The 23,328-nt window shown below is 41.3% G+C and overlaps 2 protein-coding genes across 2 annotated transcripts; one reads left to right on the top strand and one right to left on the bottom strand.

The window, feature by feature from the left end:
• Positions 1 to 4,611: 4,611 nt before the first annotated feature.
• Positions 4,612 to 8,205, bottom strand: c3h4orf33 (chromosome 3 C4orf33 homolog). Its single transcript, XM_070827596.1, has 6 exons — positions 8,123 to 8,205; positions 7,850 to 8,043; positions 6,384 to 6,444; positions 6,238 to 6,289; positions 5,941 to 6,140; positions 4,612 to 5,384 (listed from the first exon to the last, which is right to left on the bottom strand). Exons 1-6 carry the CDS (start codon positions 8,185 to 8,187, stop codon positions 5,288 to 5,290), a joined length of 669 nt encoding a protein of 222 aa, XP_070683697.1. The 5' UTR covers positions 8,188 to 8,205; the 3' UTR covers positions 4,612 to 5,287.
• A 511-nt stretch (positions 8,206 to 8,716) lies between these two features.
• Positions 8,717 to 23,293, top strand: sclt1 (sodium channel and clathrin linker 1). The gene is made up of 22 exons (XM_070827494.1): positions 8,717 to 8,792; positions 9,170 to 9,217; positions 10,330 to 10,397; positions 10,637 to 10,689; positions 10,841 to 10,913; positions 11,029 to 11,084; positions 11,450 to 11,585; positions 13,068 to 13,190; positions 13,381 to 13,446; positions 14,220 to 14,290; positions 15,216 to 15,306; positions 15,533 to 15,624; positions 16,036 to 16,213; positions 16,398 to 16,496; positions 18,559 to 18,630; positions 18,910 to 18,984; positions 19,106 to 19,248; positions 19,464 to 19,656; positions 21,520 to 21,716; positions 22,355 to 22,433; positions 22,785 to 22,880; positions 23,038 to 23,293. Exons 2-22 carry the CDS (start codon positions 9,184 to 9,186, stop codon positions 23,095 to 23,097), a joined length of 2,055 nt encoding a protein of 684 aa, XP_070683595.1. The 5' UTR covers positions 8,717 to 8,792; positions 9,170 to 9,183; the 3' UTR covers positions 23,098 to 23,293.
• The last annotated feature ends 35 nt before the right edge of the window (positions 23,294 to 23,328 follow it).

Genomic DNA, 23,328 nt, shown 5'->3' with positions numbered 1-23,328 from the left:
ATGCAGCATAAGCAGCCATGACATTTAACCCAGATAAATACTATAATTATCACCTCTGCCTCTCACCGCTCACCCGGCTGTCGATTGTCTGTCGTATCCATCATGCTTACACAAACACAGGAATGCACACACACCAACACACACACACACACACACACACACACACACAGTTTTGATGTGTCGAATTTGTATCCATCATAGCAAGTCAAAGTAAGATTTAGTGCAGCGCCCTGGCGGGGTAACCGCACTGTGGGCGAGTCCATATTAAATTGTCTACTGAAGTGGGCCAGATTGTGTTAGGCCAGTCTATCCATTCATCTACGCTAATGCTCTTTCTGCCTCCATCCATTTCATAAGCTGAAGGAGACTGGGGAGAATAGGCCAGGGCCCAGGAGATGAGCAGAGAGGAAAAGGAGAAATGAATGAAGGGGAAAGCGAAAATTTAGAAGATTTTAAAAGAGAAAGCAGGTAAATAATAATAATAATGATGGAGAAAGGATATAGATAAGAAGAATCACAAGCATGGACCTAGTGGAAAAAATGCATGGAGAGACTGTGACACCTAATGATGTAATTATTTTTTGGGGTCACAATATGCAATTAACTGCATTGTTATTTCAACATTTGTCAAGATTTGAAATGGGCAAGGCTGCAGCTCCTTCTGTAACAGCAGTACGGACAAAATGAGACCTAATGGAATGAAACGGCGTGCCATGTACAGTACATAGCAGCAGTTATACTAACAAGGCTGTATGGTAATGAGCTGGAGGGGGTGAAAACACACATGCATGAGTGGACAGACTCACATGTGCACAAACATGCACACACCACCTCGGTGTGCTGAGACACTATCGGCATGCTCTCATTTTGCCATTACCACTTTTAAGTGTTTGTTGCTATGGAAACAGTGTGATTTATTTGCCAATTAAGAGTTAGTGAACTTGCTTACTTACCACCAGTAATATCAAACTGCAAATACCTTCTAGCGTAACGCGGCCTGCTTGCTAGTGAAAACAAAAGAAAATATCACAATCTTGTTTCTCCTAAACAAACAAACTTCTGCATCAAGGGCTCACTTCATTGTGAGTCCATCGTCCAATAACAGATTCTCTAATAATTGCGCGGCGCATCTCCTTGGCAATTAATGTGCTTGCTAAAAAGGATGGAATTCAGCGGGCTTCACATCCAATAACAACCTTTTTCATCCATCTAGCTTAAAATGAAGATAAACAATACACGGATGGATGAGAGAGTCGGCAGGCAGGTGGGAATGTAATAGAATCAATTAGGCAAACACTCATGATTTATATTCTGTGTTGATAACAAAGAAAGCTTAATTTACTTTCTTTTCCCCTCTTACTGATATCATTTCTTTCTAATGTTTATGCGCTGATAACATATGAATCCCATTCCCTCTTGTGACACATGAATTGAGCAGCGGTGCCTGTCTTTATATTTCTCTGTGTGTGTACGCCCATGGGTGTGAGTGCATGTGTGGTGTGTGTGTACGTGAGCAGAAGTAATTGTTAATTATTAACTCCGACTGTAAGATGTTAATGCATATATATTAGCACTGATTCGTAAACATGAAGGCAATTTCTGCATGTATCTGTTTGAGTGGATCACATTCTATTTGTATGTGCAAATTTACGGATGTGTAAGTGTGAGAAGGAAAAAAAAAGACCTTTGCTTGCTTAAGTTTGCAAATGGTTGTCTAACATTCTTCTGTAATGAAACCCCTCTGTCCCTCTTTCTTTTTCTATTCCCCCCCCCCCCCGTCTCTCCCCTTGCTCACTGCAGTGTTATTGAGAAGTACAACTCGTCTGGCCCTCATTAATGTCCCTGGCATTCGCTTGGCTCTGCATCTCTCTTTTCCTTTCCCCAGCCTCTTACAGCTTCATCCCACATTCTGCCCATGCCATCCTCGTACTCAAACACTAGCAGGCTTCAACTGCAATTAGTACCCGTGTTATCATGTGCGCACGCGCACACACACACACACACACACACACACACACACACACACACACACACGCACACACACACACACACATTGCCGCTGAATTTAGGTCCAGATCCTTTTTTGTGCCCAGGACCACTCTTCCCGTCCTTCACCCCTGCAGCCCTCTCAGTAATGATGGACTTGTTGGACAATAATTAGACAGAGTTAATAAGCATTCAGTTGGTCCAGCGAAACACTTGGGATGCCATGTTCCTTTCCATTAGGGCTTTATTATAAGCCTGTTCACTTTCACCTTAGTGGAGGCCTGACACAACACAGCTCCGCTGGTGCATTACCATATTTTATGACTGGTGTTGCCTTGGTTGTTGTAAAAATAGATTGATGATATGGCTGTCCATAGTTTAGACCTAAATTACACTTTGGTGATTAAGTATGATAAAGTCCCACATGAACACTGATCAAATTGTGCCTCTGTTTGTGCAATGTCGTATTTTGGAAGCCAGCCACATAAAGATTGTGTACTGCACAGTGTTGATAAGTTCTATTACTTTGTACAATCTGATACTGTTTTTAGCATTAGCCTGCAAAGGCCACAAATTGGCCCAGTATCATATTAGCTCCAGTATGAATCTTTCATTTGGGTCTCTATCACAGAGCCCCTTAAACTAGGAAAAGTCATTACCGTTTTCATTTTTTCAATCTCTCACTCTTTTCATGTTCCGAGATCACTCCTTATCCCCCGCGTTCTATTTTTCACTACAACTTTATCCTGATTCATACCCTGAAACGCTGTTTAAACTTGAAGAAATGAGACCCACGTCCCTTGGAAAAAAAAAAGGGGAACTAGGCCTGGGTTGATCACCAGAAAGTTTCTGACACACCGAATCACCCTTAAGCTGGTGTTGAATGTTTTAGAGCAGACTGGTCTCTTTTTCTGAGGGGGATAAGACGGCTCTTGTGTCTGCTTGTCTGCCGGGGGCTTTGGCGGTAGAGGAGAGGCAGCTACCTGTTCTGCTCTCGCCTCTCATCTCTTCACACTAATTAGAGGACTGGGTTTAAGTCTTAGTGGGGACACACATCCTCCGTCTGCGCGCAGGTGGATGTGTGCAGCCGTATGTATTCATCAAAGTGTTCTATGAAGACCACATTCCGTCTAAATGTGTCCTAAAACATATTTTAGGTCAAATTTTTATTAGATGTGCCGGTAAAATACAATGTGCCAACTCTGGGAGCATGTGAATAGTGTGCAGTATGGTGGCAAGGCACCGCAGGCGATGATAAGGAGGGAGCTTAAGCAGTGGGCTCTCTAGGCCTAATCACTGCACGCATTTCAAAGACGAGAACGCCAATTAAAACTGATAGGGCTCAATATGGGCTTTTGGGCTGCCACAGCGAAGAGCAACACATCCAACATGAAAATCAATCGGCCCCCCGTCTCCTGGTCAGGAGAAGTGGTTTGCCAGCCAGTGATCTGCGAGGAGCCTCTGATAAATACACAGGCTCTACAAAGAGCTGTAGCAGGGGCAAGGGGGAAAGGCTCGCCAGGTCATGGAGAGAAGACAGAGATTTGTGAGTCCCTAGTCATCGTGTGTGTGTGCCGGTGTGTGTTCGGGATCAGAGGGCCTGTGATCTCAACTCCTAAAAGTAGGTAGAAAAGTAAGTGGTGGGGACTTTGATATATATGTGAGGGGGGATGAACTGCAGAGCGGCAGAATGAATCAGTTCAATATTCCAAGCAGCTGTCAACCTACTTTATTTCATTTGATTTGTCATTAGCGGACCATTTCATACTACTGTACCATTTTACATAATGACAGCATATATATTCCACATCAGTCAAGTTAAAGGACTAGTTCGCCATTTCCATTTTCTGCTTACTTTAAACTTTTACTCATATTATACTTTTTTACCCCATTTCATTTATTCAAGAGATGGAGTTCTGATTACTTTTAAGATTAAGACTTTACATAACAAAAATTGCAGTTTTAAAGATCAAACCAGCGGCTCCAAATCTTTTTGGCTTACAAATAAGCAGTTTCTAGTAGGACGTCCATGCTATGTTTGTGCCAAGAGTAATTTCTTCTCCAAACCTCTCACTGAAATAACTCTGTGAGGCCAAGGTAAAATTATCCAATGTCTCCCACCTGCAGATAAAGCAATGATTATGGCTGTGTCCAAACAATTGAGGTACATTGGTGTATTAGAACTTTATTTTTTCTTCATTACACCATTTATCCCCCTACAACCTCTCAGATTTATCTATTGATCCCTAGTTTGGAAACCCATTAACTAAACTATGGACTACACTATATATAGAGTAGTTTAAACTGGCTCCACCTTGGGCAGCTACAGCAGTAAAATGCTGCTTACAGAATGTTGCATCAGTCCTAGCAATCTAAAAATGTCACATATAATATCTGTCACAGGGGCCATAATGAGTACTTTTGATTTTTTTTCAGTACATTGCTGATAATACTTGCATGTAATAGAGTGCTTTTGCATTGTATTGGTACTTTGTATTTGAATCTGAAGATTTGGGTATTTCCTCTACTGCTGCAAACTTGTCATCTAGCTTAAAAAAGGAAGGAAAAAATACAAAAAAAAAGCATATTTTTTAAAATGATGCGATTTAATAGATAGACATAACACTGAAACTTGGTCACAGATCAGTCATAAATGAAATGATCGATTAAATTACAGTGACATCTGTCCAATAATCACAGAATTAATCCAGTTATCACTGACATTACACTTCACTTGCAATATGTAAAAATATTTTATTGTAAAAGGAAATTAATAAAAGTAATGGAATGATTACTGTACAGCACTCATTCAAAGCCCGAGCATGTAGCTCTTAAGAATAGATTTTTCACTTTAGTTGTATGTGATTGTTTGTGTGTGTGTGCGTGTGTCTCTCTTCACAGTCGGGGCAAAGAATCACAAGAACCTGCTGTGGTTCATCTCACTGAAGTGAAACGCACAGGCACACAGGAGCTGAATGTCAAAGTGAGCACTCCTTGCCACCATGCACAGTATAACCGCTGCAGGTCACACTCTGCCAAGGCAGTTTAAGGTGATGTCCAATACCGTGTGATGTGTGTGTGACTGTGTGCTTGCACAGATGTGTGTGAGGGCTAATACGCTCTGACAAGCTGATAACATATTTCTTGTCATATTGTTTGACATCATTAACTAATAAAGACTGATTGCCCTTTGTTCACCATCAATGAGTGTTTGTACTATTGCCCTGCCGTGTCTTTGTGTGTGTGTGTCTGTGTGTGCAAGATAGAGAGAGACAAAAAAAGGAGCGTTTTTTTGAAAAGCTCAAGGTTTTCCAATCCACAGAGGAGACTCTGGCTGGACCCAATCTTCTCCCATGATGCTTTGCAGGCGGAAATTTTGGAAATACTCCAGGCGGTGGCTAAGAGACAGAGAGAGAATATAACATCGGATGCTCTCACAAACACACATATACTGTTCATGTCATGTTTTGAGTGTGTAGCCAGAGCAAGTTGGAGGTTGGCTTGTAAACGCTTTGTCATCCACACTTTTTTTGTATCAAATTCTAACATAGAAAAAAAAAAAAAAAAAATTAAAGGATGATTCCACCAATTTCACACATGACGACCAGTTTACTCATGATGAGAAGTACAACTCAGCTTGTGAAACTGGCTTGTAAAATGTCCATTATGGCTCTGGAAGAAGTGTCTCTGAAGTCTAAGAAAATAACCCTGATGATGTCATGAAAACAATCCTCGTGATGTCATTAGGGTCATCTTGGCTGAGGATTGAGACTTCAAATCCGCAACAGAAAAGCTGCGTTACAAACACAGAATTTAAAAGATGTAGGCGTTTACCAGAAAAAATCTGTCCCTCACAAGTCCTCCAACTCCACGCACTACCCCTTCAAAACAAAACTATACTATAAATAATGTCTACAGTCTAATGACTGTAATCATAAAAGTCAGCATACTCACAAGTTGGGTTTTTGGCCTTCCGCTACCTCCTCCTTGGGGATAGGATAGAGAGCCTCATATGTACGCTTCTCTCCTGAGCCATGGATGGCGTAGGAGTTCATCTTATTGATATTGGGAGGGAAGTACGACCAGGGGATGAGAGCCTCACCCATCCACCTGTCCCCTTTGATCGTGGCATCAAACACCATGGGCATTTGTTGCTGGAGAGAGAATTTCAAGACAGAAATAAGACTTAGCACATCTAAAAGTACCAAAGTACCGCTGCCCCTTTCAGTAACTCCCTTAATGTCTGCCTACCAGGAATGCTTGACCGACTCCTGATAGCAATAATATCAGGTGCTGTCCATGTCTAAAATGAAAACACAGTTTTTATGTTTGTTACGTGATTGTCCAAACATATGAGCACAGATATGGATGTAACAAAGGCGAAGCTCTGTACTTACGGGCATAGTTCCACTTCTAGGTAATTTTCTGTAGTACTATCTAGGAAGAAAGACTCCACAACTGAGGAGAAAAATAACTGAATCAAGATAAGGCCTTTAATCACGCATTAACAAACTGATTAAAATGTGCTATTAAACTTATCGGCATCTTTTTCAGAGAAGAAAAGACAATAATTGAATAATTTGAGTCATTTATTTTAAGTTACAGTTAAACAAGATTATGTAAAAATTACAGATATATAAACTTTCTGAAAAGATCTGAAGACCAGCTCACACCAGTAAACCTGGCAGTATGCTCATTATCTACTTAGATTATAATGGGGTTGGTTTCCAATCTAATAAGTAACATTAATGAGGCCAAATATGTGGGGCTCATTAACCAGAAATCGAACTTACTTAAGGTCAATTAGATAGGATTGTTATTACTCAACCTCATCACAGGGTTTAATTGCTGTGTCACTATAATAATGATAACGCAATTACTATTATGGCCTCATAAACAGAGCTAGTCCTTCGTCTCTACAACCTCATTGGAGTATATTTTTCACTTTATCTCAGCTTTCAGGGTGGCCCATAATTTTATCACACAGACTGACAAAATAAAGTTATAATAAGCACAACTATTCAGGGGTGGGAACCATAAAAGCAAAACCTGCACACCTGCAGTATAGTGCAATCTATTACAATAGGCCATCGCTGTGACCTTTGTGAAGTTTATAAAGTTCAATTTGAGTCAACACTGTGGAGTCTAGAGGGTGTCCTTGGAATAATTACACACTTTTAAATCGGTTAATTACAATCAGTCAACGGAATAGTTTGACATTTTGGGAAATATGCTCCCTCGCTTTCTTGCAGGAAGTCAGATGAGGGGGTGAAAATGTGTCCATTGAATATGAAGCTGGAGATATAACATGGAGACAAAGGAAACGACAATTTGTCAGTTTGGCTTCATATTGAACTGATAGATACGAGAGTGGTAGAGATCTTCTCATCTAACTCTTGGCAAGTGCGCATGTTTTCCACAATGTTGAACTATTCCTTTTATGAGCGATGCACTCAAAAATAGTTTAAAATGTAATCAGAAAAAATACATTAACATCTAATGCATTGGATTAAAAAGTTATTTAATGAACACTGTGAAATCAGTCTTGAAATTAGTATTTTCTTCAGTTAAATGCTATTTTTTAAAAAGTTTTTAAAAATTATGAAAATTAAAAAACATATGTTAAAATGACACATTTAGTTGTTCCATTTGCCAATGTAATTTCACATTCCATTACATTAAGACAATAATTCTATCTTTTTTAAGATCACATTTTGGAAATCACTTTATTCACACACATTCAGCATGGATCTGTCAGCAAAGCCCTGACAGCTCTTTCTACATTAGTACAGATATATTTGGAGGAAGAAGCTGTTCAGTGCAGTACCATACACACAGCGTCGCCTGCTTCCCTCTTACCCACCTTCATAATCCCAGAGTCCGGGGAAGGCATGACCCGGAGGTCCCGCTGGAGCTTCTGGGTCATTGAAGAAGGGACCAGACACCTCCATCTTCAGCCCTCCTGGGCCAGGAGAGAAGACGATGTTGATAGGGTCATGCTTCACAGGATTGCTATCCCAGGTGTTCTGGATCAAAAACTCCATTTGGGTACGCGGACTGAAAGTAAAATTCACTCAGAATGAGATTCTGCCATATGACCACAGTGACACAGTGCAGAAATACACTGCAAACTTACTGGGATTCACAGCACAGTAGAACGTGGAGAAGAGCCACAAAGTGGAGCACACCAGCTACCCCCATGTTGTGAAAGCTCCAAAGACTCTCGGACTAGATAGACTACTGTCAGCTGTGCTCCAGCTTGTGCTGAATGAGCTCCCTGTTCGGCTCTTTCAACACTTTGTTATCAAATTAGGTTAATGTCTAAGGCAGTTGCTCAATAACTCCAAGATAGCAAAGGGGACTTCCTGTTATGGAGAACTTGGCACGATTATGTATCAAAGTGTACTTACTTAGTGTCCATGTTGTGCGTTCAGATTATACTTGATCTCAAATCTTGACCAATAAATAAACGACCCAGAGGACGCTGACAGTCAGTCTGTATTAGCATACCCAAACCTAATTTTGTCAATAAGGCATACGACCAACTGTTCGAGAGGTATCTAGGGGTGAAAACATAATGTCTTTCCCCTGGAAAAACGTCATACGTATACTCATAAGGAAACAAAACGAGTGTGCTTCCTGAATTGACATATCCTCCGAAGTATTTTGGACCGAAGCTTCCCCACACGGAGCGGAACCTTCGTGCTTTACTGTAGCACAGACGGAAGAACATTTGCGGTGCACAGCTTCATTGCCATTGGTTGTTATTTGTTTACTTCAAACGGACGGCGGAAACGAAGATTAAAGTAAAACTCAAATTTCTGTCTTTTTGTATTTTAAACCACCATATGTTAAATAATGCATGTATGTAACTCGTAAGCGTCGCCTTTTTCTCTGAAAACCTCCTGTGTTGTATGTTAGCTTGTTAGCATGTTAGTTTAACAGATAGAAAGCCTTCTCAGCTGAGATTGATTAGCTGCCCCAGCTAACGCTAGCTGCACCAGGTATACACCCATGGTAACCACGGTTAACGCAAGCTACCTCATTTTAAGCGGCTTTGCATCACTGTCAGCTGAAATACAGACGGCTTTATTTTAACGTTAAGCTTGAGTTTGCGAGGCAACTTAACGTCACTGGTGATGGTTTTCAACTCGCCGACTCAAAGTGTTTTGCTTCTGTCTAGGCTGCGCCTTCAACATGGAAGCAGATGTTGAGTTTTTACGTGATCAAGGTAAGGACAAGCCAGCGAGAACACACTAGTCCAGCTCAAATTTCAAAATCTCCTTCAAGGGAAATTCAGATGGAGAATAATAACAGGCTGTAAATTCAAAATGAAATGATATGATATGACGCAGATGAGACAGCCCCAAACGAAGTTACAAGGCACTGCGCATCATTATTAGGCTACATAATGTCTACTTAGATACACACTGTATTGTAGATCATGTGTGTATAAGTTCATTAAAATAGGACAAATAAATATAAGCACATCAGAGCCATGATTCGTTAAGAATCTCAGAGTCAGTCATAGGAAATGCACTGGGACTATTAGTATGATACAGTCCAATATTAATACTGAAATAACATCATTTTTGGTTGCTAAGGGCTAATAAAGGTAAATGTCCTCTAAAACTGACAAAAGGCTCCAAAACCAAGATATAAATGATTATTGATCTGCTTTGTAAATTGATAGCACGATCCAGCACTTAGACAGTATAATAAGTTAGGTGATGCTTTTATTTCATTGGCCTTATGTGTGCCTGGACACATGTGCACCTTCACCTTTGGCCAAAACATCAGCCATCATGCATCCAGAACCACTTGTTGATACTAAAGTGCTGATTTCATATTATCCAATACATTCACGACAAATCCAATCCAAAGGTACTGCTTGAAATCTTTTTGATGGAATGTTTTTACTCCTCTGCCCAATGGCAGGACCAAATGTTCTTGCTGAAATTTGTTGCTTGGTTATGACCAGTTTCCTGCTCTGAAAGGCTTGATGAATGTATGCCAAGCTCTCTCATCATTTCATGACATGCATGATTGTTCCGTTTATCAATCAGTCATCTTTGCTGCCTTCTCACATATGTCTTCCTGTCACTCATTCATGGCCTCTGTCTAATTCTCTTTAGAATTACTCTGACCTGTACTTAACTTCTGGCCTAAATTTGACTGCTCTCAGCAATACTGCTATAACTTGACATATGGCTGCACTGGCGGTGTGCTTGCCAGTAAACACAGCCAACCGTTGCTTGGATTGCCAGACACTCAACTCCAGAGTCAACATGCACCTCTAGAATTCTTGTAATGCTGCACACATGGGTTTGTGTTGGTTTTCAGTCCACAGGTTAAATTCAGCTCTCAGCCAGTATCAGCATGAGCACCGGACTCAATCTACATCATCTCAGGTACAAAGACACCTGTAAAAACTGTTATAAACTGACAAAGATTTGGCTAATTAGTTGGTGGTTTCACATATTTGAGTTTGTTAGGAAATTATTCACAAGGTATATCATACTTATATTGGAGTTTTTATTAATGAAGGTTCTGTTCTCTGTAACCCCTCTATCTGTTTTTAATCAAATCCTCTACAACTGGACATCCCATAATGCTAACTGTCACCCCCTGCGTCTCTTATGTTCATTAGGCTGAGGAGGCTAGACGGGCAGAGTCTCCTGCACCCTGGATCTCAGATAGAAGGTCAGGCGCAATGAAACTCTCTCTTGTGTGACAGTCAATAATTCTCGTTGTCCAAGTTATGAGGAAGCAAGGGTTGTGCTGATATGAGTGCACTGGGGGGGGGGCAAATACTCTTTCAAGCAAGTGACGTCATGACTCATCTGTGTTACAGTGTAATGGCTCCTTTAATAGCAGAGTACGATCGGCACATGGATGAAATGACTGAGCAGCTGCAGAGATACCAGGTGAAAAACACAAATGTGCAACAAATGTGAAAAATCATGGCTTCATCTATGGAATTAGAATGAATGTATTGTAGATATACAGCATACGACATGATCTGTTTGTTTAAATCAACAGGGGATGATGACAGACGTCAAAGTGAAGTTGGAGAGGGTTGTCAAGGAGAATGAAAGGTAGAGAAATTCCTCAACATATAGAGAGTTGTTTGACAAGACGAGACAAAAGCAATAATTTATCACATCAATCAATCAATCAATCAATCAATCAATCAGTCAATCAGAGATGTTCTTAGAAAATATATGCTATTGATTGGTTTTCTAACTTAGACTCATAATAGGGAAACAGCGAGTGGTGGTAGAGTAGTAATGTTAGTTTGGTTGGCTGTTGATGATGAAGGCATGTTGACTATTTAAATTACGGCTAAATTAAGTGTGCTTGATTCACGGAAAATAAATATGTGATATTTTATTTAAAAACAAAAACTATCTGCAGTTTTATTACTTTTTCATAAATTACTTTTTCAATTCGCTTTTACCAGGCTGCACGCAGAGCTGAGGGAGTCTGTTGAGAAGCAGCTTCATGCCCTGCCGCTTGCTTCAGTAATGGAGGGCAGCACACTGGAGGAGGGAGCAGTCACCAGAAACCTCCAAGAACAGGTCCAGCTCTCCGAACAGGTCTGCTTATGTCTACATGTGATAAAGCTATGTCGATTTAAGTCCACTTTCGCAGTCATGTTTGCATGCTGCACGTGTAATTTGTCATACTGTGACATGGTACAGTCTAAGGGAATGCTCCAGCACAGTGAGAAATGAACTTGTTTGCTGTCTTACTGGGAGTTCGAGGAAAAACAACATGGGTTTTATCTGTGCATTCCGTGGAGAGATTTGTTGTGTTTGGGGTGTGTTTCAAGCAAGTCTATATAACTAAACCACTGCTTAGCATTCAACAAAAATACTAAAGTAATATTACAGTAGCAGGCAGCAGCAGTAGCAGCAAGTGGAGGAGAGTCAGCGAAGTGGCTGAATATTGTGTTATACAGCAGTATTCACCTAGTTTGCTAACATTAAGCAGCATTGGCCACCATAAGTTGATAATCATACCATACCAAGTGCATAAATAATGACGTGTTATTGATTATGAATTCAGCATTTCATTTATAAGAAGAAGACTGTGTTATTTCTCCTCTCAAAATATACATAGTCTTATTTTAAATTGGCTCAATACACAGACTTGAGGGTGAGGAAAATACTCAGCCTAGCTCTGTCAGAGCTGCTTTCCCACAACTTGTAAACTGTCATATTTACATGTTGTATCTTGTGTATTTCACATATGTAGCAACAGAAAACAAGATGTAATGGTTTATTGAGCAGCTGGAGCATGCTTTGGAGGTAATAACTGACAACACTAACAACAACAGCTGGTCCCAGTGGCTCTACACAGCACTGCTCTTATAATGAAGTTGCCAGTATTGCACACTTTCATAACTCTGAGCAGAACCCCAGTGATTTTTGAATTTAGTGGTGACTCACTCGCTTGCTAACAAGATGCAACATAAAAATAAGACAGTTTTACAGCTGCTCTCTCTTACAGAGTCTAGCTGTTTTTCACACTGCAAGTACCTGGTCTACACAAGGTTATGTCATGGATCAGTCTTTGAACTAAATGAGGCAGGACAATATTGTTCTTCTCGTATAACTCCTGTTAAGTGAGCAAAGTTTCTTTAACATGAAGAAATGCCTCTGAGTGTCCATAAATATGTCCATCCATCCACCCATTATCTATACCGCTTATCCTTAAGGGTCGTGTAGGGGGGCTGGAGCTAATCCCAGCTGACTTTGGGCAAGAGGCGGGGTACACCCTGGACAAGTTGCCAGTCAATCACAGGGCCAACACTTAGTGACAGACAATTATTCATGCACACACTCACACTTACACGCAATTTAGAGTCACCACTGAACCTAACCTGCATGTCTTTGGACTGTGGGAGGAAGCCAGAGGACTCAGAGAAAACCCACGCAGGCATGGAGAGGACCCAGGATCAAACTGCAAACCACATACCGGAACCTTCTTGCTGTGAGGCAGCAGTGTAAACCGCCGCACCACCGTGCTGCCCTGTGTGAATATGTGTGTGTATTTGTTTTTGTGTATTTGTTTAGGAGCGGGTTCAGGCCATGGAGCTGTGGCAGACAGCAGCCCAGGAGCTGGACCATCTCCAGCAGCTCTATCAGAAGACCATCTCTGACGGACAGATCCATGATTCTCAGAGACAGCAGCTCAAGGTTCAGTATTCCAACATTAAAATGCAGAGCAAGCACATTATTAGCCCATTATTAACTCATCAGCCTTTCACCACTAGATGGAGCCACTATCGTAGAAGCGAGGTTAATTAGAGTCCGTTAGTGCTTGATATAAGCATGAGGTCATTACAAGCAGTTACCTTTTATCGAATGCCTCTTTTTTCCATCACAGAATCAGCTTGTTCAGTTCCAGCAGCACGCGCACAAACTTCAGTTGGCCAATCAGAAACTGGAATCGGTACGTGACGGTTAATTAAAAATGTGTTAAATTATTGCCTCCTAATTAGCCATGGGATCGAAATGCTGTGCACTTCTGCGAAATTAGCCCTGCTCTAATAATTAATTTTGTAACTAAGTGAATCGGTTTCTAAATCACTCTGGTAGTCTGCCAGAACTGTCTTGGTTGTATAATGGAGTGTCAGCTTACTTGGTAATCCTCTCACTACTTTTGCTTTTTCTCTTTTCCAGCACATACTGTTATACACTTGTCCCTCTCTCTTTCTGTCTCTCTTTCCCTCTCTCTCTCTCTCTCTGATCACACCTATAGTCACAAATAAACACACTCAGCATCAAGCTGTTCAGACTCTATTTAGACAGTAATCTGACAGAGGCTCTATTTTAGTCAGGGATTAAGGCATACAGCACATTGTGCATATATTTGTCCACATACAAACCCATGCACACACACACACACACACACACACATGCATGCCTGATCACTTAGGACATAATACAGTGTGTGAGGAGAGAGAAATACTATATCCCTCTGATGCAATTTTAATGAGGGCAAGCCTTGGGCTTCCCCCTCTCTGTCTTCTCATACAAGCAGGCTTTTTCTGTCACTGTATGTGAGAACTATTGACTTTGTAGCCAAGAATGACAGGGGCTCTCTTAGTTTTACAGCAAAAGGACGTAACAAGTTTTGAGAAATAGTTTTTGGGATAAAGTTCAAGGTGTGTGTTTGGAGTCATGCCTCACAAATGGCAGTCTTGTCTCTCTTGCCACACGCAGACTAACCAGCAGTTCCTGCGGACGGTGACAGAGCAGAGCACGGAGATGGAGGAGCTACACAGCCAGCTCAGGTAAGGAAATACCTCAGAGATTCAAAATGGCTGCTTTTAGAGGTCTCTGTGGAAATGTGCTGTGAGGTGTCTTTGCCCCTTTGACGGCAATTGCCCACATCAGTTGTAGACTTGCCGTCAGATTAACAGGTTTGCTTCTTGGCCAGTGACGTGTACAACAGAAGTAATACGAGTTACTGTATAAAAACAGGTAGATGATTGAAAGGTGGGAAATACAGGTTGAACACATTCTTGTGAGGAACAAAAGTGGAATTTTCATATTTCCAATTAATATGTGCCTTTGCGGTATATTCCATTGTCATCAAGCTTTAGAATCCACAATTTGCCTCTAAGTTAAAAGAATAGTTTGACACTTTGGGAAATTGCACTTATTTCTTTCTTGTTGAGAGTTAGGTGAGAAGATTGATATGACTCTCATGTCTGTGTGGTAAATATGAAGCTACAGCCAGCAACTGGTTAGCAGAGCTTAGCGCTAAAAAACAGGGGGAAACAGCTATCCAGGCTCTGTTCAAAGGTAACAAAATCCATCTACCAGCACCTCTGAAGCTCACTTTTACGTTTCGGTTTTGTAGGGGTTAAACAAACAAGATGCAATGTGTTGACTTGTGAGCCATAATGTATTTGCATGTGGATTTTGTTGGTGGATCCATCTGTGGTTTTGTTCCCTTTGGATAGAGCCAGGCTAGTTGTTGCTGACTGTTTCCTATCTTTATAAACTAGCTCTAAGCTAACCGACTGCTGGTGCTAGCTTCATATTTACTATGTGGACAGCAGTTTTCTCACTGAACCCATCAGAGATGTAATAATATAATAACAATTGTTATAACAAAATAAAGGTGAATATAAATTCATGATGGCAGTTGGGTTTCTATGTTGTTATTTGCTTGAACTGTTGTTTTCTCTCCTCCTGGTCCTCCTGGTGTAGGCAGGCCAAGGCTGAGCTGAGGATGGCCACAGCCAAGGTGGACGAGATGACCAAATTGCTGCAGAATGTCCAGGACCAGATCCAGAGACGGGTGAGAGAAGATGAAAAATTTGTAGAATAGAAAATATATTGCAAAAGAAAATTGGTTGTCCACCTAATGGGAGAAGGGAAGGAAGTGGGGAACTTAATCTGGATTCTTTTTTTGCTCAGAGCATCACTTTGGGCTAAAGCAGCCTCCATTTGTCATTATCTTAGCTATTTTAGTTAAAAAAAAAAGAAAACAAGAGGGATGTGTGTGTGTATGTATGTATGCGTAGGAGGAAGATGTGGCAGAGGCTCAGGGACGAGAGGACGCAGCAGACAGGCGGCTTCAACAGCTTCAGGTGGCCTTGAGCCAGCTAGAGGCCAGGTGAGCATGTGTAAAACTGCTCTTTCACTGTCATTACCCTTTTCTGACTCTTTCCAAAGTTTCAATCACTTGTAAAATGTATGCAGTGTTATCGAACTCTGAGATGTAAATTCCAGACCAATGAGGTGAGGAAGTGATATGTAATCTTCATAAAATTTGATGAATTCGAGCATGTTTTACAAATGGTTCGTTAGACTGGAAATACCACATTCTGATTTTCAATTGACTTATAAATTGACTATACGTATATACGTGGAGCAATATGTGAACACCATTAACCAATTTCAACAAGAACAGAGTCTTTGGGAAGTCACGGACGTTTACACCAGTTTTACAGGATTGCAGAGCCAAGCAGCGTTTCACAGTCTTTCCTGCTGTTGCTGGTACTCACTCCTTTTTCTCCTTTGCCAGACTAAAAACTGCCTCTCAGGAGACAGAGGCAGTTCGCAGAGAGCAAACTGTGTGGGAAAGAAAGGTGGGGGAACTCCAGGCGCGTTGCACGACCCTAGAAGAGGAGAAGTACGATGCCCTGGCCAAAGTCCGAGAGAGTGTTCAGGTGGCCGAAGAGGCTGCATTGCAGAAGGACCAGGTCACAGCAGCCTCTCTGTCTTCCTTTCATAATCTTTCCCTTCCCTGTTCTTTGTCTGTCTTCTCTGGCCGAGGCCTCACCTCAGTCTGTTGAGCTGCGCTGTCCTCTGACACGTGTCCACATTCCCCTCAACACTTTCAGACTTTACTCTCTGAAATGTGCTGTCTTTACCCTCTCCCTTCAGGCCCTGTTACGAGAGAAACAGAAAGCAGAAGAGCTGGAGAAGACAAAGGAGGCCATCAAACAGTTAATCCAGGATGCTGCAGCCCGCACCAGAAAGGAGGTGAGGAGTTACTGAATGGCTCACTGAGCAAAACCTGCTGGGCTGTTTCTGTAGAAGTTGACACAGCACTGAAACTCCAGGACAGAATGTCTGCTGTGCAGAGTAGGCTTTAGAATTTACAAAAAGTCTAAAAACACACTTCATTGTCCAAGTTAGTTGCTCTTTGTGTGACAAAATTTTGCTTTTAAGCTACTGAATGAATCACATTATTACTTAAAGCACTGGATAATGTCAAGCTACTTGGTGCCGACTCTGTACACTTAAATGCTCAAAGAAGTTAATATCTGTAAAAACTACAGAAACCACAGGATTTTTGATTTATAATTAGCCTTACATGGCAGCACAACCTCTAACTGCACTGATGTACTCAGCCAAAAGCAAAGCACTGCTCTTTCCCCCCTGCCTAACCTCAGTCGGGGACATGGTGATTAATGCTCAATTAATGGGTCTTCTTCATCAAGCCCTTCAACTGTTTAATCCTGTTAATGAAGCCTAGTGGCGTTGGCTGTCATCTTAATCTCTGGCTAGCCTTCAACAATTGATGGTATTTAAGAGAATAACTGTTGATGTGTTAGACTTTCTATAAATATTGGACCTTCCTTTGCCCTCCAGGTAATTTTCTCATAGAGGTGGAGGTTGAGGTTAAACGTTGGAGCCAAAGCGAGGCATTTTTTTTCACGTTAATCTTCTTCCTGCCTCATCTTCACTTAAAGCCATTCAGCGTTGAGATAAGTGTGTGTAATGAAGAATTAACGCCAAAACTGCTTACATTGGCAGTCAGACCTCAGACTCAGCCGAGGACTTAAGTGCCACTCAGACAATTATGCATGAGTGGTAGAGTTTTCACAAAATAGAGGTGTGTCCAGTGTTATTCGGGCTCTCAGCTCAAAGCCACCCTGTGGAGTTTTGGCCGCTAGTAATGCTACAGAGAGGTGGGCTCCGTTTCCTTAGCATCTTTGCACACGCATGAGGACATGTGTGCAGAAATTGACAAGAAGTCCTGTAGATGGACAGCTGCCAGATGTAATGTGCCAAGAAAAATAACAACCTACCAATAAAGGCTAAGGACAAGTAGAGTACAATGTTCAGCATGTTAAGTAGATGTCAAGGATACAGAGAAGGCATTTTGGTGAGAAACACTGAATGTAAACAGAACTTTGTTTGTAAAGAAAAATTGGATACCTTTAAAGGTGCTCTGTTGAGTTTCCTTGTAGAGAAATAAAGTTTCTGTCCTTGTGCGTGTGAATTTGAGCAAACAAAATGAGGCCCACTTTCAACAAGATTGTGCCATAGCTTTGCTAGTGATCCACAGGGTGCCTTTTTGAGGAAGCTCTTTTTAATTTACCTCTTAGGGATGTTTTGTTGCTGAAGAATAATTCCTTTATTCAGAATGGACAATGGCTCTAGGAGTACATGGCTTAAAATGATGAATTTTAGTTTTCATGATCACTTACTTTCCTTACTTACTTACTTTAACACAAGAGAGGTGACAGGAAATGATGGGAGAGAGAAGGGATAATGCGCAACAGTGATCCCCACACCAGAACTGGGGACACTGAGATTACATCTTTAGCATCTTAAAATCCAAGGCCACCTGGACGCCTCGAGCTAGTATCTCCTCTTACACACGAGAGAATTAAATATGTCAAATAAACATGTTAGAGATTAAATACTGTAAAGGAGTCATTTTAATGAGGCATTCTGGGTGATTCAGTACATAACAGATCAAGTTAACTGATTCATCTGAAGGCTGCTATCTTTTGATATAAATTATCAACCACAACTAATTTTACTTCTCTGAATTTCGTTGTCTCACTTTCACTGGATAAGGACAGCATAGAACACTAAAGCCATGGTTAGACTATACTGTCCTCTAATAAGGATATTACCCAGATTCCTGTACCACATCAATATAGTAGCATTTCTCTTCTGTTTTTTTACTTTACTATTATTGATATAAACGTTACTGTCTATCTAAAGGAAGCGATGTACAAGCGATTGCATTACCTAGAACCCAATAGTCATCGCCTGTTTTTGAACTGTGTGACTTTATCTCTAAAAGGTGGATAATGTGCGCAAGCAGTGCAATGTTCAAATCCACCGTATGGCCGAGGAGCTGTCTGCCCTGCAACTGGTAAGAACCTGGACCATTAAGGATAAATTCCTTCCTCCCTTCCATCCATCCATCCATCCATCCACCGCTCATCCGTGAGGGTCACAGGGGAGCTGGAGCCAACCCCAGACTAGTCGCCAGCCACAAGGCCAACACAATAGAGACAGACAGAAAACTACTCACACTTAAATTCCTTCCAACGTTATACTGAATCTTTTTTCAGTTTCCACCTGTTTACTCATTCGTTTTTTTTTTTTATTCGGACTTTTATTCTGATTCTCTGTTTCCACGTCTCTTCAGGAGTGCGCAGATAAAGAGTCTCAGATTGAAAGGTCCTCGCGAGAGAGAAAAGCTGTGGAGGAGGAGCTGGAGAAGGTATCTATGCAGGAGTCAGTGGAACCAAAAGAGAGAGTTCTGATTGTGTTCGATCACATGGTTTTATAATTAAGCTCCGGCGATGATTGTTTAATGCTGCCGGTGGTGTTTTTTATTTCAGGTGTATAGGGAGGGCAGGGCAGAGCCAGAGTTCAGGAAAATCGATGTCCTTCACCAGAGGTGTCTAGATGCAGAGAGGATGAAGGAAGACATGAGCCTCACTCTGCAAAGCACCCAGAACAAACTGAAAAAGGTGGAGATGGAGTAAGTGTAACTTAGCATTGCAGGTTTAATCTTCACTATTGTGGGCAGGAAGTTAAGCCCTCCACCTTCCCATCCTGAAGCACTCACAGCAGCAGGGGAGGTGGCCATGTGGCTCTCTCTGCTGCCAATAATGATGGTTAAAAATAACATTTCTGTCCTCTCCTGCCTCTCTCTCGCCCCTTCCTTTCTTGATGCATCCATCCATCCCTCTGTAGCTACAGTGAGGAGCTGTCACGGTGCCAGGAGGAAGTGCGGCGGCTGCAGAGCTCTCTGGCTGCAGCCCGGGACGACTGTGTGGGCGTCAGTGAGGAGCGGCTCCAGCTGCAACAGGAGAACTTGCAGCTCCGCAGGGAGATGGATGAGCTGCGCAAGGCCACCCTACTAGTACAAAAGAAAGCCAAACAACAGGTAACGTATTGATTGATGGGAAATAAAGGAATAGGCGCTCTCTAAAGAAATGTCAGAAAAGACGAGATTAAGCCAGAGTGACGTTGAATTTTGGTGATAAATGAATAACAGCAAGGTAGTGACTCCGGGTGTAGGTTAAATTATACAAGGTCAGAGTGCTGGACCATTGGAATAATGAACAAGAAGGATGGAAGAAGATGGGAGACAGTGGAAGGGATGTAAGGGGAGTAGAGGATGGACAGCCTGTTAAAGGGGTATTTCCACAATATAGTGTTGATCTTCCGTACATTTAAGAGACTTGTGAGAAAGCGATTAGAAGAGTGTTCAAACATGAGCAGTAGAGTAGAATAAAACCAATACAAACCAAAACAGTTAGTTTAGCATTGGCTTTGCTGGTATTTGGTCCTAAACTAAAATTATAATATTGACCTGATGTCACTAGAGGAAAAGTCAAGGGATCACCAAAGTCTGGAGAACATGGATTTCTGTGATACGTGATAGATATTAAGATATTTGACAAGATAAGTGAAACCTTTGACCTGCTGGTGCCTTTGCAGAAGAGTTCAGGGGATCATTTTCGTCAAATAATGCAACTCAATATTGTAACTTTGATTACATTATCCCTGCCTGGAAAATGCCGACATATTTAAAAACTCAACACGTTCAGTTTGTAATTTGGGTATAAATTTGCTCTCTCAAGCCCAAGCTGAAATAACCCAGATGACACTGCCAGAAAAATATTCTCAGGCTCTAGAAAGCTCCCTTTAAAGCCCCAGATGACATTTTACAACTGTTTTCAGGCTCAGGAGAAGTACTCATGCTGAGTAAACTAATCTTCATGTATAAAATCAGTGGAGTACCTCCTTAAGCAGAGGAGAAGAACATGAAAGCAGTTGGAAAAGAAAAAATGGATTTGTTCAGCCTGCTGATCTGAAAGTGTTTGCCAAACAACCATTTGGATTAACAGTGGGAAAGCTATCACTGACAGAAATATTTAGTAACTTTCATAGAAGGTGATGGGATTGTTGGCAGAAGTTACAACCAGAGAAAGGCGGATAATACAAGACACGCTTCGCTCACAAGTCATGTGTGATAATACAGTGGAAACAGCAGATAGTAATCACGGTAACAGCGATCAGCTGCTGATATGGATAAAGTACCGTAAGACAGAATGATTCCTATGATATTGTATAGATAATTTGCTTATAGTAATCAAATAATCAGTATACAAGGTTAATTTTGGGTCTTTTCAAACATGAGAACATATGAGAAAAAAATGAAGGTAAAAACTACGGTAATTGTTTTATTATGGTAACTTGTCTTTAAAGTAGGAGGATGTGCCTGAGGGTGGTGCTGCATGCACATTAAAACCATAACAGGTAAAAGAAAGTGATTTTCCCTTAATGAAAAACGTGGTTTCCTCAAAGCTTATGAACAACTGCCAAAAATGAGTCAAGGAGATGCAGCAGCGAAACTTGACTTAAATAAACTTGTGCTGGTGATGGAGACAGAGAATGAATGCACACATGGAAAAGCACCTGTGGCTGAAGCCACCCTCATCAAGTGGATTCATAGTGCCCACTCACATAATGCGCAATGTTATAAATTGCCAAGCTGTCCATTTCATTACTTCATATTCATGTAATAAATATAGCAATGCCAATTACACTATAATGATTGTTTGTAGTGATTCATTTGACCGGTTTGATCATTTTTGAAGCATTTTCCACTTAATTGTTGAAGATAACATAAAGCATTCGTTATAATTAGTTCGTACAAGGCAAGGCATGGATTCATCATCATCTAGTGAAATGAATTTTGGACCAGCAGTGACCTTATGCACCCCCCCCACACCCTCTCCAGCTGTCACAGATGGAGCAAGAGTACAGCCTGAAGGAGCAGGGACTGGACGCTCGGGTGCAGGAACTGGAGGAAAGCAGCCGAAGCTCCAGCGCTGACCTGACGCGCCTCCTTACTGCACAGCAGAAAAGTACCCAGCGCTGGAAAGAAGAGGCCAAGAACCTGGTTCAGGCATTCGAGACTAAAATCACAGGCCTCAAGTAAGAACTCGCAATGGCAGATATGGCATTGGCAAAAGATCTACTGAGAAATGTGCTTCAGGACCAAACGGTTGCCAGTTTAGATCCTTAGAATGATCGTATACATGAATGAACAACTACTTCTAACAACATCTGTCAGTGTGACTTTACTCGTTGTTTTCCTTGTGTAGATATATGTGAAGCTCAAGAAGAGCAAAGAGGCTGAGCAAACATTTTCTGTAACTGACTGCTAAAACAATGCTGCTCTGATCCCCAATATGATAGTTTAAAATAAGAAACAAATTAATATTCAGTGCAGTAGTCTTTGAAGTAGTAGACATGTAAGTGTTTTTATGACATAAGGAAAAAAAGCCTCTGATGTGATATCCTGTGATACTTCTGTTTTTTATGTATATTTATCAGTTTTATCACAAACACTGGATCAAAGACAAAGTAACAGCTAAGATGCAGCACCAAAGAATTGGATAACAGTTTAATTTAAGAATTTACTTAGCACTTGAAGTTGTTTTGCCCTCAGCGACAGCTGTAGTACGCTAAGATGTGCAGGAAATATTGAACGTGTTGAAAGTAAGGCTTTATAAATGATGTGTTTGTCTCTGTAAGAAGGGGCTTAGCTCTTTTTTTAATGTCTATTACAGGGCTGAGCTGAATCGGCAGAAGCAGCGTTCCCACGAGCTGGAGATGCAGCTTGAAATGGACCATAATACCATTGCTGAGGTTTGTACTGTCCTCTCTCCACCTATGGGAAGGAGCTGCCCTTTGCTGTTTAGCAGCTTTTAATCAACAGGCCTGGTCAGCTGCAAGTGTCCGGGCTCCTTTGTAACAGTGTGCTCTGACAAGCAGCTACATAAAGACAAGAAGCAGGAGGCATGTACCAGAAACTTTCCAACAGTAGCATCAGAAGCGCTAAGCAGCAACAAACAGCGTGACAAAGACAGTTTGGAGCAAAGGGGGGATTTTTGTGTATTTCTAAATGCAGAGCCCACATCTACTAACAACAAGCAGATGAAAATTATGTCTATAATAACCAACTCCGAGTAAATAATTGGTTTGTGTGTGTTTGTGCAGTGTGAGAGGCAGCTAGCGGAGTATCAACAAAAGACAAGTCGTCTCCAGAGACGACTGACACAAGCTGAACAAAGGGCAACCACTGCTACACAACAGGTATGGGTAACTACTGTAGCTGCGTGCCTTGTGTACAGATATGTGGTAGGGTTTGACTCTTAAATGATGGAATATGTATGGTACGTATGGTCCCTTTTTATCTGGTTGAATACTTACATTAATTAACTTTTGTGTCATTCTTGTTTCTTTTTAACAGCTGGGTTTGGTGGCGTCACAGAGAAGGAAAACAGCCATGGCTGATCCAGAGACTGTATGACGGGGATTTTTACTGCACTATAAGAAAACTAATGCAGCCACGAACATGATACTCTTTTTATTAATATGATTAATATGATATGATTTTGGCCAAAAGCACGAGATGACAATTTTGTACCCTTGTGATCAAATGGTGTTCCAATTTTATACACTACTGTTTTCTTGGCAGTTTTATTTATATACGAGTGAAAAGATGTTTGTTGTGCACTGTGAAAATAAACTTTTTACTACA

The sequence above is a fragment of the Pempheris klunzingeri genome, chromosome 3, assembly GCF_042242105.1.
Source record: "Pempheris klunzingeri isolate RE-2024b chromosome 3, fPemKlu1.hap1, whole genome shotgun sequence".
In the NCBI taxonomy this organism is placed as follows: Eukaryota; Metazoa; Chordata; class Actinopteri; order Acropomatiformes; family Pempheridae; genus Pempheris; species Pempheris klunzingeri.
The sequence above is the reverse complement of the archived record's forward strand: the minus strand, read 5'-3'. Positions and strand labels throughout refer to the sequence as shown.